This window comes from Dromiciops gliroides, chromosome 1, assembly GCF_019393635.1.
Source record: "Dromiciops gliroides isolate mDroGli1 chromosome 1, mDroGli1.pri, whole genome shotgun sequence".
Classification (NCBI taxonomy): Eukaryota; Metazoa; Chordata; class Mammalia; order Microbiotheria; family Microbiotheriidae; genus Dromiciops; species Dromiciops gliroides.
The window spans coordinates 302993170-303010457 of NC_057861.1; the positions used below are offsets into that span (position 1 = coordinate 302993170).

The 17288-nt window shown below is 38.7% G+C and overlaps 1 protein-coding gene across 1 annotated transcript in view; it reads left to right on the forward strand.

Annotated features, from left to right (window-relative positions):
- Window positions 1-1009: 1009 nt before the first annotated feature.
- LMAN1 (lectin, mannose binding 1) overlaps window positions 1010-17288 on the forward strand; it is a 41734-nt gene continuing 25455 nt past the window's right edge. The window contains exons 1-4 of the mRNA XM_043966420.1: window positions 1010-1300; window positions 5740-5894; window positions 5976-6083; window positions 16746-16807. Coding sequence (XP_043822355.1) covers window positions 1072-1300; window positions 5740-5894; window positions 5976-6083; window positions 16746-16807 — 554 coding nt within the window. The 5' untranslated portion in view covers window positions 1010-1071. The remainder of the gene's footprint in view (window positions 1301-5739; window positions 5895-5975; window positions 6084-16745; window positions 16808-17288) is intronic.

Here is a 17288-nt window from a genome sequence, read left to right on the forward strand (position 1 = left end):
AAATATGTACAAACAAACCATAAGCAGGACAAATTGGAAATAATCAACAGAGGGAAGGCAATAGAATACAGTTCCTGGCATATAGTAGGCACTTAATAAATGTTTATTGACTGACTAGAGAAAATAATGGAATATGATTGTACTATAAAAATGATAAAATGGTCATTTCTGAAGAAACTGGGAAGACCTCTATGAACAGAGTAAAATGAGTAGAACTAGAACAATCTACAATAATAATATTATAAAGAAAAACAACTTTGATGCCAAGAAGGCACTAAACTCAAAGTGAAAATTCATGGTTACTTGGGAAAGATAAAACATGCTACTATGGACTTAAAAATCAGAATAAGACATAAAATTTTGGACATGGCCAGTGTGGGAATGTTACCCGTGCCCCCTTCCCCAACACAAATTTGTTATAGGGGTTTTCTTTTTCTTTTTCTTTCTGTTGGGGAGGGGGGAATAAATACTTATTAATCACCCAAATCCCTACCATGTCCCTTCCCTCAAGTTTATATTCTACCACTAATTCTAGGATAGTTTTATTTTAATTGTCTCAGTTCTTTTGAACTTCCTGAAGAGGAAAAAATGAAGGTGAACAGGTTGCTGTTTTCAGGTAAGTTTTCTTGAGTACACTGAAGGTGTCTAAAAACGAGAGTGTGAGTGTGAGTGTGTGTGTGTGTGTGTGTGTGTGTGTGTGTGTGTGTGTGTGTGTGTGTGTGTGTCCGTATCTGTCTGTCTGTCTGTCTCTAAACTTCCCCCCCTCCTCCTTGTCCGCTCTCCTAGTCAGGTAAGCAAGGCACAAGTTCAAGTCGCCCTGCCCCCATGGAGCGAGGCATAGTGGATCATCAGGCCCCCGCTCCTTCTGGTCCCGCCCCTCGCAGGGTTTCCCCGCCCCCAAGTGTCCCAGCCACGCGGCTGAGGGGAAAGAGGCGGTGCTGGTGGGCGTGGCTTCCCCTGGCCCCGAGGGGGGGGGGTCCGGCGGCTCCGCCAATCGCCTAGCGCCCTGTTGGCTGTTCGCTCGGTGTTTCGTTCCCTCCGCCGGCGGGCCGCCTTGTCCCAGAATCCAAGATGGCGGGGTCCAGGAGCAGGGGTCCCAGGGCCGGGGCCGGGCCGCTGCTCTGTGCGCTGCTACTATCTTTGAGCCGTTTCTCCAGCGGCCAAGGAGCGGGCGGAGACCCCGGGGCCGGTGCCACCCCGGCCCCGCAGCCCCATCGCCGGTTCGAGTACAAGTACAGCTTCAAGGGGCCACATCTGGTGCAGAGCGACGGGACCGTGCCCTTCTGGGCCCACGCGGGGAGTAAGTGCGGATCTTGGGCGGGGGGGTCCCTTCCCCAGACCTCTTCCCCCAGGGCCCTGTTCGGCTAAGAGACGGGAAGCCTCCTTACCCGGGGAGGGGGGAGGGGAAAGGAGGGGTAGTCTGGGAGGAAGAGGGGCGTCTTCCCTCGCTTCTCCCGGAGTCGACCCCCGCCCTTCCCCCTCCCTGGGGTCCCACGACCCTTCTCTCTCCCCACCCCCGGCCATCCGTCAGTGCCGTTTCTCCCGCTCCGTCTCCACCTCCCTTGAAACCTTTGGTTTCTTGCATCAGGTTTCAGTCCTTTAGTCCCGCCACGTATCGCTTGGGGGATCCCGCCCCCTTTCCCTGGAAGTGGGAGAGCTCCCTCTGCCCAGCGCCGGCTCTCCGGGTTCACTTGGACCGACCCCGCTTAACTAAGGTCGTGGAGGGTTCAGGGGACACACACACACATACACACACACACGAGAGAGAGAGAGAGAGAGAGAGAGAGAGAGAGAGAGAGAGAGAGATTGATTAAGAATCCTTGACTTGAGTATTCATTCAACAAACATTCAGGCAGTGGTTGGACACAGTACAGGACTGCAGTCTCCAAGCCATCTAACACCCCCCCCCCCTGCTCTGCCTCCTTGCAAATGCTGCCTCTCACGTGAGGCCTTTCTTGATTACCCTCCCCCCTCCAGCTGCTAATGCTTCACTTCGGAATTACTTTGTGTATTTATTGTATGTATTTTTTGTATTTTCTTACGTATTCATCTTTTCCCATTTAGAATATAAGCTTCTTGAAGGCGGCCATGGTTTCATTTCTGTCAAGTGCCTGGCTCATAGTAGCCTTTTGACAAATGCTCTCTAGTACCTAGTGCTTGGCACATAGTGGGTAGGCACTTAACAAATGCTTGTTGATTGCTTGTGTGGTGAGAATCCATGTTAGGCTGGCTCATCTAAAAAATTAAGGTGAAAAAAAGATCCTTACTCTCAGAGCTTTATGATCTATATAAAGTAGGGAGTTTCATTTAAGTCTTAAGGTTTTTATGATTTATGTCCCCCACAGCACCCGAGATGACCTGTGTTGGTTTTAGTGTCATTTAGCAGATTCTTTTGATGAGAGATAACAGATTACTTAAAACTGAAAATTCATCCATCTTCAGTTTGAGACAACTTAAAAGGGTAACTTGGCCTAGTCTTTATCTGATCCAGTTTCCTTTTTTGTATTGTAAAGCATGTAACTTTATACCGATCCTTTGTTTAGAAGAGGTGAGAAAAAAAAGAATGTTTTTAGGTTTTTTGAAATTCCATGTCTGTATACTGGGGAATTCATAGGATTTCAGACCATCTAGGGTTACCCCTGCATTTTACAAATGAGAAAACTTAGCCCATCCCAGTTTCAAAGGTGGGACCCAGTTTCTCTGACTCCAGAGCCAGTGTTCTTTTCTGCTACATCCAGTTACCAAATCATGCTAACTTTGTTTTCACTTTTTCATTTGATCTTCGAACTTTGAAGAAAACATGTTACAAAATGTGATGATGTGTTTGGAGTCATTATTTCTAAAGGTTTACTTACGTGAAAAGAAAGTTCTTCAGATTTTAGTGGAATGGATCACCATTAATTGATGTGTCTGTCAAGAATACTTTATGCAGTAAACTCTGGTGACTGGCCTGCCATTCTAGAAATAAGGATTTGTCATTAAAGAATTTATTGTAGATTGAATTCTGGCCATCTTAGTTGCTTAATTATAAATAATTAAACACTGATTTATGTAAGCTTTTATACAGACTTTTATTTGTAGATTTGTATGCTTCAATCAAAATGCAGTGCTTCGTGGTATTGGTTTCTGAGTTGAGCATGTATAGGAAGTATATATGCAAGTAGAAACCTGTTGCATTTTAAGGACTAACATTAGAAACTCCTTAAGGGTATATCTTGTGCTTTTTGGGTCCCTTCAGCTCATAGCCAATCAATATTTGTTGAATGAATGTCCGGGTTTAAGGGTGCAGTTTGTTTTCAGGAATGGAACAAGGGTACCTGGCCCACAAACAGAATCCTTGAACTTAGCTTCTCACTAACTTAACTGTAATCAGCTGAACTAACTAGACACAGATTGCTGAGTTGATGTGACTTTCTAAATTAGGGTTCATTCAATAAACATTGAAATGTGAGATTCAGTGTAATTTCACAAGCATTATTAAGTATTTTACAATGTTTGTCAACACTGGAGCATATACAACAGCTCCTTATGGAGCTTGTGATTTATTAGACTTAATACCATGTTTACGAATAACTAATACAAAAGAGACTGTTCTGAGGAGAGGCAACATGCTATAGTGACCACATTCTTGAGGCAGTTCTCGAAAAACCTGGGTTCAGGTTTTGCCTCTCATAAAAATTGTGACTGTGGTCAAGTCAGTGCTCTAGGCAATTTTCCGAGACAATCAGTTATAAATCAGTGACTGATACACATTGGTGGAAGGTGGTTCCAAACTGGGAAGTCTGCACTGATGAAATCACAGGTCCAAAGTACTCCCCTCCCGTGTGTGTGTGTGTGTGTGTGGGGGGGGGGGGCTCTAAGTGTAAGTAAGTAAATATTTTGTGCACAAAGTGCTCTGGAAGGTCTAAGGTATCCAAGGAAAGAAAGGTAATTTCTTATTGGGATGAGAATGGGTGGGTGATCAGGGGAGGTTTCATGGCATTTGAACTAGGTCTTGAAAGATAAGGAGAATTTCATTAGGTAGAGCTTGGTAGGGGACAGAGGGGTAAACTATTAATCAGGAAACTAAGGAAAAGCAAAGTATGGAATATTTTGGATTTCAGGCCCAATTCTCATCCTGGAAGTCACTTCTATGAATGTCAGTCTCATTAATTCATAGACATACATGAATTCATTAGACATACGTAGACTGTTAAAATGACAGTGCTTTAGAGATCTGGTTTAACTTTGGAGGCTTTATATATTTAAATCTCTAAACCACCTCTTTCTTTTCACCTTTAATTACATTGAGAGTTGGGAAATTGGATGAATAAAGTTTGAAGTGTTTTATTATAAATTAAAAAAAAACATGATATATGTGTTCTTCAATCTCTCTCTCTCTCTCTCTCTCTCTCTCTCCCCCTCTCCCCCTCCCCTTCTCCCCCTCTTCTTCCCTCCCCCTCTGCCTCTCCTTCCCCCCCTCCCCTGTGTGCTTATTATTCCATCAGTGTAGGAGGCAGAACCTGTTTGATTAACTTCCCAATATAGTGCTTTGTGCCCGTGAGTTCAGTGAAGGTAAAATAAATAATAACAGTGAAGAATAACTAACTTTGTCCATGTTTTCACTTTTTTTTGCCTCAGTATTCTCACCAGTGTTTATCCCAAAGTAATAGGTTTTGCCCTGGACCTTTGCTCCTATAGATCAAATCATGAAATTTAATGCCAGAAGGAACCTTAGAGATAATCTACTCTAATATGTTAATGTTAGAGATAAGAAAACAGATTCAGAGAGGCTATGATTTGTTCTAGGTCATATAATCAGTGATAAGTCTTGACTTCCAGCCCAGTGTTCTTTTCCATATAGCACAATACTTCCCGATTTTAACTTGGAAAAAAGAAAGAATTCTGCTCCTTTCTTTCTTATTGGGAGTATTATACAAAGTTCTTATGAGATGTTCAAAGGATATTTTTGAATATATATGGTGTTGAAGGAAAATAATTTCAGAGTTTACTTTTTTAGTCAATCCTTTATTGTTTCTCATTAAGAATTTTAAGTATGTAAGTGCAGCTTTCTTTAATCAGGTCATCAGGCATAAATCTGACCATGTTACTTCAATGCTCAAGAACCTTCAGTGGCCCCCTATTGCCTCAAGGATGAAATATAATAGTTTGGCATATCCCTAGAATGCTCTCTTTCCTGAGCTCCCCTTCTTAAAATCCTTAGCTTCCTTAGATTCAGTTCATGTTCCATCTCTTGGAGGGAAGGGATGGAATCTTTCCTGATTCCAATCTAATTCTTAATGATGTTTCCTTCCCTAAATAAGTATATTTACATGTGAACATGTTGTATTTCTGCCCCTGCCCCAATAAAATGAATTCAAGCTATTTGAGGGCATGGATCATTTTAAATTTTTTTGTATACTCAGCACCTAGAATAATGTTTTGCATAGAGTAGGTGCTTAACAAATATTTGTTGGATTGGGTTTAATTGAATTGAAAATATGTGATTTCATTGTTCAAAAGTATTGAATTTTGAAGTGCCTGAAATTAAAAGTTTATTTTTAATAGAGAGTAGTTAAAATGGTGTGTTTTTTTAACTGAAATGTTCTACTTGTTACTAAGTTAAGTTGTCAACTTCAACCTATGCTTTACGGTCCATCTTGAAATACTTCTAAAAATTTGAAGGCTCTATGTATTGCAATGTTTAGTTGAATATTATTGAAATATCACTCAAACCTTTCTTAAAATTTTTTTTTTCAGATGCAATACCTAGTTCAGACCAGATTAGAATAGCTCCGTCTTTGAAAAGCCAAAAAGGATCAGTTTGGACAAAGACAAAGGCTTCATTTGAAAACTGGGAGATTGAAGTGACATTTCGAGTGACTGGAAGAGGACGAATTGGAGCTGATGGCCTAGTATGAAAATTTGTTTAACTTAAAAAATGTACATAAGTACATAATTCTAGCCTCTTAAATTTTGCTGTGCTATATTAACAGGCAATTTGGTATACAGAAGCTCAAGGCTTGGAAGGCCCTGTGTTTGGATCAGCTGATAATTGGAATGGAGTTGGAGTTTTCTTCGATTCTTTTGACAATGATGGAAAGGTATGTTTCATTGGCCAAATGATAATATGCTTTATAGCATAATAACAATGATAGCTAACATTTATCTTGCATATTAAGGTTTTCAGAGTACGCTACATTTTCTCATTTAATCCTCACAATAACCTTATGATTTATATGCTGTTATTATCCCCATTTTGCAGATGATGAAACTGAGGCTAAGAGACGTTAAGTGACTTGCCCAGAGTCACATAGCTAGTAAGTGTCTTAGAAGGAATTTGAACCCAAGCCTTTCTAATTTCAAGTCTACCACTTGATCTATTAGGCCATGCTACAATGAAATTGGGTTTATTAGTTTTTTCAATATTATCATATATGGGACATAGTTGTACATTTAAAAAATGTATTTACCATATTGATAGTAGTTTATTTCAAACTTTTTATAGATAACTTATAGTTGTATAAGTGTTTTATAAATATATAAATCCAAAAGCCATTCCCCTTGGATAAATGGTCAAAGAATGTCAACAGTTCTCAAAAGAATTGCAAAGTATAAAGAAATCTAGGAAAGACTATTCCACATCACTGGCAATAAGAAAAATGTAAGTCAAAACAATTCTGTGGTTTCACTTCACACCCAGAAAATTGTCAAAGATAACAAAAGATGTCAGTGTTAGAGGAATTGTGGGAAAACAGGTACCCTGATATGCTGTTGGTTGAGCTGTAAATTGGTTCAGCCATTTTGGAAAGTATTTGTAAAATAACTAAGAGATCCCTCTGTTAGGCATATCCATATGGAATCAATGATTTTTTTAAAAAGGTACCATATATACCAAAATGTTCACAAAAATACTTTCTGTAGTAGCCAAGATGTGGAAAAAGAGTAAATGTCCATTATTTGGAAACCAAATTATAGTACATGAATGTAATACAATAGTACTATGCAGTTAAGAAATGGCAATTATGAAACAAAGAATGGAAAGATTTATATAATATGAACATGAAGGTAAATAGATATAATATGAATATGAAGGTAAATTTATATAATATGAATATGAAGGTATATGAAGGTAAAATTATAGAACGAGGAAAACTATACACTGTGACTACAATGATGTAAATGGAAAGAATGATGATGACAAAAAAGGAGAATTCTGTGAAATATAATATCCAATCTTATCCTCAAGAAGAGACACAACAATGTACCTTCCTCTGCTTTTTTTTGAACTTGGGGCCTGTGGAAGTGTAGGACACTGCATATAATGTCAAACTTAGTTGGTTTTATTGAACTGTGGGGTGAGGTTTTTTTGCCTTTTAAAAAATTCTTTTTTATAAGGGATAGCTGAGAGGGGAAGAGGGAGGTAAGATATTGGTAAATAAGGGTAATATAAAAACAGTGCATCTGCAAAATTTTTTAAAGTGTTTTATGGTTTAAAAGGGACTTTCACCTTATTTGATGCTTATGACAACCCTATACAATTAGCAGAACAGGTACCATATTTTATAGGAAAGGAAACTCAGTCCAAGAGAGGTGGATTGATTTGCCTGTGGTCATACAACTAGTAAGTGGCAGAGAACCCTCCAGGTCTTCCGACTCCCAAGTCCACTTATCTTCCAGTGTACCATACTCTCCACAGAATCCTCATGGGTTTAGTCATTATAAAGAACAGACAATTATAGGAACACAAAGCAAGGGCTGTGTATACATTGTGTGCTTAGTAAATGTTAATGTGTTACTGATACTATCTACAGTTCTTTAGATGCTGCCTGTAATGTCATGGTCCCACCTTTCTTCTGTCAGCAAGCAGAGAACTTAGCTTACTGTTTCTCCTTCTAATCAAACCACAGTTCCCCACCACCCAGTTTGGCCTGCTGGGGTAAATGCCAATTTTTACATCTCTTGCCTTATTGCTTTCCCCCTCTAAAGTTATGTTGTTGACTTTTGCTTTTTGTAACACAATCATTTCATCATCTATCTACCCCCTCCCAATAGAATCCTTCTTTGTGGCAAAATACTTTCCATTTTGGAAAGTATTCAGGTTAGCAAAACTGACTAACGCAGCAACAGCAACTGACAGCATATAGAATAATGTACACCCTAGTTCCCTGTCAAGATACTGAGAGAATGGTGGTATGTTTTATTATCTGTCCTAGGTACCAAAGTTAGTCATAGCAAATTATCTGAGTTAGTTGCCTTTTTTATTGTTTATTGATTTGGATGATTATTACAATCATTCTATGTATTAATCTTATAGTTCTGCATTCTTCATTCTGTATTTATTCATAGCAGCCTTTCTGTCTTTCTCTGAATTCTTCAAGATTGTTGTTTCTTATACTGCAGTAATACTTCTTTATATTTATATGCCACAAACTGTTTGGCCATTCTCTTTTTATTTTATTTTATTTTTTTTTGCAGGGCAATGAGGGTTAAGTGACTTGCCCAGGGTCACACAGCTAGTAAGTGTTAAGTGTCTGAGGCCGGATTTGAACTCAGGTCTTCCTGAATCCAGGACCGGTGCTCTATCCACTGCGCCACCTAGCTGCCCCCAGCCATTCTCTTTTTAATAGAAATTCACTTTGTTTTCAGTTTTTACTGTCATAAATATTTTAGTAAATGTGGGACCTTTAATCTTTGACCTCTTTGGGGTCTGTTCTATTTAATGGGATCCCTGGGTCAAAGGATAGGAACAATTTAGTCTCTTTTTCTCTCAGAATTCAAAATTATTTTCCAGAACACTTGGCCCTATTCATAACTTCACCAATAGTGCATTATTAATGTACCTGCATTCCCACAGCCTTGGCAACACTGACTTTCAGTTATGTCTTTGACAAAAGGTGAAAGATGGGAGGTTATTTTTTGTTGTTTTTTAAAAAAACAATTTGGAACATTAAAAAAATATAATTATTGATCATTTACATGTCTTTTTGAGAACTGTTAATATAATTTGACTTATAGATTGGGGAATAGGACTTTGGGTCCTATTTTTGTGTCAATTCCCTTAGATTTTATAAGAGATTTTTTTAACAGAGTATTTTCCCCCATTCAACAGTTCTTCCTCATTCTAATTATATTAACTTTATTCAGGCAAAAACTTTTGAATTTTCATCTGTTTTGCCTTTCGTGACCTTTTGTCCTGTTTTGGTTTCGTACTCTCTCCTTGTAGTTCTTGTTTTCTAGTTTGTTTTGTCCTATGACCTTTTCCATTAGCTTAATTATCCATTTAGAGTTTATTGATACTATATGATTTTTTAAATCATCACATAGCCTCTCTTTAATTTTTGATTGTCCTTTAAGGATTGTTACTGTTTTTCACCACATGAATCCCTAACAGAGTTTAAAATAATAAAAGGAAAAGTTTTAAAGTTTTAGATATTTTAAAAGCTTTAAAAAGTTTTAAAAGTTTAAAAGCAAATGTAAAGGGAGCAAATCTGTTCCCCTTCATAGCTTTTCTCCTGTTTTCCTGACCACTAAAACTCTCACATTCACATACTCCTTTTCATATCTTGTCTCTAGAATCTCCCAGCCCAGAACCATTTGGGTTTGGCTTGTCTGAGTTCTTAGGTTTCAATTTGACAAGGCTACTATGTTTCTCAGCCCGATTAAAACCTGTTTCTCAACACTGCCTCCTGGTGTGGGGTACTTGGCTTATTGTACCTTCCCCCATTACTCACCTGCTAAGAAAAGAGAGTTGTAAGGTGGTACAGTGGAAAAAACACTGGCTCTGGAGTAATGTAACCTGGGTTTGAATCTCACCTCTGCCTCTTGGTACATGGGTGATCTTGGACAAGTTACTTAACTTCTGTGGACCTCAGTTTCCTCATTGTAAAATGAAAAGGTTGCACAAGATGTCCCTTGAGGTCTCTTCCACCTCAAAATCTGTGGTCTTGTGAATTCTTCCCTGCACTTCAGACAACCCTGCAAAGCAGTGTCTCTTTTACCTTGAATCTCAATGGCTTTTGGCTCATTTGAAGACTTAGTTTCACTTGTGATCTCCTGGGCAAGAAAGACCCTTCCTTATCTGACCTCTAAAGATTGCTCAGGTCCTAGGCTCCAGAATGTCCTATGACCAGGCAGTCACTTCCATCACCATGTCATTAGATCTGATTTGTCCTTGACTTTTTTCTCATTGGTTTTCCTGAAGTGAACTTAGCAGCTGATAATTACAACTAGTCTGCCCATTAAGTGAAACCTGATAACTTTTTATTGTGTGCCTGACATCTGAGCTTCCATTTCTTTGTAGAACCATATGGCCAATAGGGGTCTTCCAAAACCTCAACTGCTTTCCTGTTCATAGTCTGTGTATCCATGTTGGATATCCTACCAAGTTCCTGTTTCTAGTCTTACTTTAGGTTTAACACTTAGTTCATGGGTAGAAATGAGATAATATACCAGTATTTTGTTTAATTCATGAGCCTGGTTCAGATAACCTTCTCTCTCCACTTCCTTGTGTTCTCAGGTTAATGACCCATTCTCACGTGCCCTCACTATGGAGTGGTTTTCTAGAATCCAGGTTACCAACAGAAGAAAGACGCTCCTCCCTCCCCCCAAGTTATTTAATACTTATTGAAATTAAGAACAATTCATCTCACCCCTATTCTTGCTCTTCTTTCCTGCCCAGTAAGGACATATTTTTTTAAAAAGTACAATTATGTTAATACTAATTTAAATGAAATGGTTTACTTTTATTATCAACATGTGTGCATGCTTAATTGTTAGTACACATTTCATGAATGTATTTCTAAATTCAACTTGCTGGCTGCCAGTTACTATGTTCAGTAATACTCCTGATAATCTGTTTTACTGCACTTAAAATCAAAGTTCAATTTTGAGTTATTGTTCTGAATAACTTATTAGTTTTAAGATGGTCACAAATCAAATACAGACATCAGTAACTACATATACTAACAGTATGACATTTTAGAAACTATCTTTGTTCACTTTTTAGTTTATGTTAACTAAACTTCAGCAATCATCAAGAGTTTATCTTGCTATCTGCTAGGCAAGGGATACAAATACAGAGAACAGGAGTTCTTCCAGTCAATGACCTTCCATCCTATGAGGAAACAGAACAAATACATATATAAATAGTTGCAAAATAAGTACTAGGTTGTTATAGGCGGAGGGCATTAGCAATTGAGGGGAGACGAGAAGGATAAGATGTAACTAGAAGCTAGAAGTTGGTTTCTGTCTTTGTATAGCTAATGAACTAAGAATGGTTTTCACGTTTTAAAATGATGTTTCATTGTGTTTAAACATGTGAAAACCATTTTTAGGTCATTGGCTGTATTTGACCCTCAAGCCATTGTAGATCCCAGTTGTAGAAGGGGGTGTTTGAACTTTATCTTTAAGGGAAGATTTCTTTGAGATCTAGATGTACATTCTAGGCATGAGGGATAGTTAGTGCAAAGGAACAGAGATGGGAGATGAAGTGTGAGTAATAAAGAGGTTGGTTTGGCTGTATTGTAGGATATAGGAAGGGGAGTGGTATGTAATAATACTAGGATGATAGGATGGGGCCATGTTGTAAAGGACTTTAAAAGCCAAACAGAGGATTTGATATTTTATCAGAGGCAGTAGGGAGATGAGATTATTGTGTAGGGAATAACATGGTCAGATCTGTGCTTAAAGAAAATCACTTTGGCAGCAAGGCACAGGACAGATTGAAGTGGGGAAAGACATAAAGCAAGAAGACCAATGAGGAGGCCATTATGATAGTTTTGTTGAGAAATGATGAGGGCCTGAACCAAGATGGTAGCTATATGAGTAGAGAGAAGGGTTTAGAGATGAGAAATGTTGTAGAGGTGGAAATGGCAAGATTTGGCAACCAATTAGCTATGTTAGGTTAGGGACAGTAAGGAGTTGAGGATAATGCTGAAGTTACAAACCTGGGAGACTGGGAAAATGGTCCATTTGACAAAAATGAGAAGTTTGGAAGATGAATGGGTTTTGGGGAGATCAGTAAATTCTCTTTTTGACCTAGTGCGTTTGATGTCTCTGGGACATTCCAGTTTGAAATGTTCATTAAGGAATTGGTGATATGGGACTCTCCCAGAGGTGAGACTGAGGCTGAATATATAGATCTGCGAGTTATATGAATAGAAGTTATAATTAAACTGGTGGTTTTTTAATGAGGTCACAGAGTGGAGAGAGACAGAGAGAGTGTGTGTGAGTCCAGGATAGGGCCTTGGGAAACATATATAGTTAAGGGGCATGATATAAATGATGAGCTAACAGAGAAGACTGTTGTTGTTTTTCTTGTTATGTCTGACTCTTTGTGACCCCATTTGGGGTTGTCTTGGCAAAGATACTGGAGTGGTTTGCCATTTCCTTCTCCAGCTCATTTTATAGATGAGGAAACTGAGACAAACAGTAAATGACTTGCCCAGGATCACATAGCTAATAAGTGTCTGAGGACAGATTTGGACACAGAAAGATGAGTCTTCCTGACTTCAGGCCCAGAACTTTATCCACCGTGCCACCAAGTTGCTCTAAAGAAGACTAAGAAGTGGTCAAACAGGAGGAGAATCAAGAAAGAGAAGTTCCCTTACCTTCCCCCCCCCCCCAAAAAAAAAAAACCCACACAAACACACACATAGAAAAGTGGGCGTTTCACAGTGTAAAATGCAATAGGAAAGTCCAAAAGGGGGAGGACTGAGGAAAAACCATTAGATTTAGCTATTAAGAGATCATTGGTAAATTTGGAGAGAGCAATTTCAGTTGAATGATGATATTAGAAGCCATATGGAAAAGGGTTGAGGAATGAGTGAGAAGAGAGGAAGCAGAAACAATTTTAGATGATTTTTTTGAGGAGTTTGGTTGAAAAAGAAATGAGAGGTAACACAATAACTTGAGGAGATGATAGTATAAACATTTTTTTTAAGGATGTAAGAGATATGAGAATGTCTGAAATCAATAGAAAAAAATGAACCTATAGATAGGAGAGGTTGAAGATTATCAAGGCACGTGGGGATGGTTGAAGGGTCAGTCTCATGGAGAAGATTAGAGAGAATGGGATCAAGGGCACATGTAGAGGACCTGAATTTGCCAAAGTCACCTGGAAAGAAAGGGCCACTTCCTCAGAGATTGGAGGAAAGGGGGGGAAAGTGGGATGTGTTATCAGTGGGCTTGCAATGAAGAGAAGGGAAGAAGGGACCTCAATGAACAGCCTCGGTTGTTTCAGTAAAGTAAGAGATGGTGTCCTCAACCAAGACATTGATAGGTGGTGGTGTGGGACACTTGAGAGAAAATGTTTGGAATAACTTCTATTGGGGAATCAATTTCTTTTCAGAAAGTATTTGTTTAGTGCCTATCATTATTTCTGATAATTAAAATATTAAAATAAGGTTTTGCACAAAGGGGTACATCTTTTTTGAAATAAAATTCATGTAACCTTGCCAAAGTTAACTTAGGTACATGTATTCTTACCCCTATTTTCTCCCGTTTACTCTTCAATCCTGTTTCATCAGTCATCACCTGCTTCATGTTTCTTCATTTTTCTCCTAGTTTTGGGTTCCTTCATTTCATCCTATAAATATACTAAGGTCCTCCCTATCCTTAAAAAACAAAAACAAAACCTTCCCATGATTCCTAAATCCATTGTTTTACCCAACTTCCTTTTAACTGGCAAATTTCTAGAAAGAGTAGATTACTTCTTGTCCTTATCTCCTCCTCACCCTCCCCATTCATTCCTCATCCCCTTGTAGTCTAGCTTCTATCCCTACCACTGTACTAAAAATGCTTTCTCTAGGATCACTAAACCAGTGACCTTTTTTTCTTCTTTTTGTATTTATAGTCTTTCCCTTCTTGCTGGCATTTCACTAAACATTATCCCTTTTTGATACACTCTCTCTCTCTCTCTCTCTCTCTTTTTTGTTTGCAGAGCAATGGGGGTTAAGTGACTTGCCCAGGGTCACACAGCTAGTAGGTATTAAGTGTCTGAGGCCGGATTTGAACTCAGGTCCTCCTGAATCCAGGGCTGGTGCTTTATCCACTGTGCCACCTAGCTGCCCCCTGATATACTCTCAAAACCCTTGACAACCTTTGGTTTCTATTACTGTATGTTCATAATTCTCCTACTTCATTGAATACCCCTCTGTCTCCTTCCCTGTCTCTTTATCCTCAGTCCCCCCCCTTCCCCATGGGTGTATCCCTCCAGCTTCTCTCTTTGGCTCTCTTTTCCTTTCCATCTCTATTCAATCAGTGAACATTTAAAAAACATGTAGCATGTGTCAGGCACTGTGCTGGGTACCAGGGAGACAAAATAAAAATCAAACAGTCTCTGCCCTTAAACAGTTTATAAGCTGGGGAAAACCACATATACCTAAGTAAGTATATATGAAATAGATACAAGGTAACTTGAGAGGTGGGCCCTATAAGGCAGAGCATCTCAGTGGGTCAGGAATGACCTCATATAGAAGCTGGAGTTTGATCTGAAACTTGAAGGAAAGCAAGGATTTTAAGAGGTAGAGATAATGAGAGGGCAAATTCTAGGCATAGGAGATATGTAGTGCCAGAGACAGGAGATGAGGTATCTATCTCATGGTCATCTTGTCCACTTGGTCTGGTGTCATTTGTCACAAATCTCAAAACTATATCTCTGCCTCCCGACATATTCCCAGAGTCCCTTCCTCTAATTCTAAATTCTTGCTGGTCATCTCTACTTATATTACCTACCAGCACCTCAAAATTAACCTGTCCAATATTAATATGTCCCCAAAACTTGGCCCTTCTAACATCTCTGCTTCTACCAATGATGTCATCATTCTCTTAGTGAATTCGATTATAATCTTTTACTTGTAGGCGAGGGAAAGGGAGAAGCAGTTATTTGCCAAGTGTCTTCAATACCACCTCCATGGTATTTCTCTTTTCATTTTCATGGCAGGGTAGAAAGTGCACATCTTTGGAGTAAGAGGACCTGGGTTCGAGTTCCATCTCTGTCTTTGGGCAATCATGAAACCTCCTTGAGCCTCAGTTGTCTCATCTATAAAAAGAGGGGGTTGCCAGAAGTCTTTTCTGGCTCTACATATTTGTATGGTCTTATGGCCCAATTCAGACACTCATCTTTTTTCCCCTAAACTATGGTAGCCTCCTAACTTCTAACTTGCATGGACACTGTCTCCCCTCTATTTTTTATCATTGACACTGCTGCCCCAGTAATCTTCCTAATCTGCCAGTATTATTTTGTCACTTTGAACTCTAAAATATGGTGAATACTCATTGCCTACTCAATAAAATACATATAAACTCATCCTGGCCTTTCACTTTCTGACTGCCTCTTACCTATCATGTTTTTTCTCATAGTATGGCCCTTTATTTTACAGCCCCTCTTTTTGTCTTGACCTTTCCTATCTCTTTGCATTTTCTCAGTCTTCTCTGCCTGAAATAGAATTCTCTGTTCCCACTTCTCCATCTGATAGAAGTCACTTTCTTGCTTCAAGGCTCAAGTCAGGTGCTTTCTCTTCTGTGAAACTTTTCCTGAGCTTGCTTCTCCCCCTCAGGGGAAAGTCAGTTCTTTAGATTTCTTCTAGTACTTTACCTGGATCTTTACTTTGCTCATATCTCACTGTCCTTCCAGCATAGTAGTTTGTGCATTTGTCTTCTCTCCCCCTTGCCAACTTCATGCCCTCCGTGCCTATTATAGTGCCTCATGTATTCTGGCTGCTTAGAAAATATTTATTGAATTATCAGTACTTGAATTTCATGTTGCTTCTAATAGTAGTATTGACTTTTCTCAAAGGCTATTTAAAATTACTGTGACTCCTTCCTTTTATTAGTTTCTTCCTTAATGTTTTTGCTCAGTTAAATTAAATTTGGAACTTTGACTTTTTCACCTTTATCAAAGGTAAAGGAGCTGTAACTTTGAGTATACTTAAATCTTTATAATCCCCAACAAATTTTTGAACCTATTGTGGGCATTCTGTATGTAGTCTTTACTCTGTGTGTGTTTGTATAAGATCAAAATTACTACTTAATACTTACATGACATTGTAACTTTTTCCATTGTTATTTTAAGCCTATGTGTATTTCCATGTGACATTTGGAAGGAGTTTATTAATTATGAAAATGTCTTGGTCCCTGTGCTTAAGGAACTATATACCTTGTCTGAGCCAGCCAGTCAGAGGGATATAATCTGTTTCACTTGGTTTAGATTGTTTTGTAATTATGTTTAATGTTGCAATGAAAATCTTCTGAACAGATAGGTCTTTTAAAATTATAGTGTTAATTCTCAAAATTTATATCTTTAGTTTCCTTATACAATTCAGCGCCTTTGGAATTAATAAATTATATAACTAATTTTTAAAAAGAGGTAGAATTTGAATTGGAAAGAACCTCAGAAATCTTCTAGACAAAGGGCCTCTAACTTTGGGGTTTGTGAACTTTTTTTTTTTTTTTGGTGGGGCAATAAGGGTTAAGTGACTTGCCCCAGGTCACACAGCTAGTGTCAAGTGTCTGAGGCTGGATTTTAACTCAGCTTTTCCTGAATGTGAACTTGTTTTTAAAAAATATTTTGATAACTATATCAGTATAATTGGTTTCCTTGATAATGCTATACATTTTATGCATTCTGAGAAGTTCATAGACTTCACCAGATTAACAATAGGGTCTAGGACATAAAAAAAAAGGTTACAAAGCCCTCATCTAGGCTTGGTTCTTCTAACTAAGAACTTTAAAACAAGCTATATTATGTTCATTTTGTTTTGTAGAAAAACAATCCAGCTGTGATTGTCATAGGCAACAATGGACAAATACAGTATGATCATCAGAAGTAAGTATATGTTGTTTTTGACTTCTGGTTCTTTCTTCATGTTCCATACATATCTCGAACTCAGCATTTCCACAATTAGTTAATTATTTTTTACCTAAAACCTACTCATCTTTTGTATGCTATCTTTTGAGGGCACTGCCATGTTTCCAGTCATTCGCTTTTTTTTTTTCCAACCATTCACTTTCACCACCTTGAAGTATCCTTAATATTCTTCCCTAGGCCAGCTATTTGATCATTTGCCAGTTCTTATCCAATTTATCCCCACTCTATCCCTATCTCTTGCATCCGTCTTGTTTTCTCTATTCACATCTGTCATAGAATCTGTCATTGCCTCTAACTTGGACTATTTGCAATAGCCTCATGCTTGATCTCTCTACCTCAAGTATCTCCCTTCTCAAAGCTCTCCTCTACAAAGCTGCCAAAGTGATATTCTAGAGCAAAGCCTCTTAAACTGTGCGTCATGACCCCACATGGGGTCTCG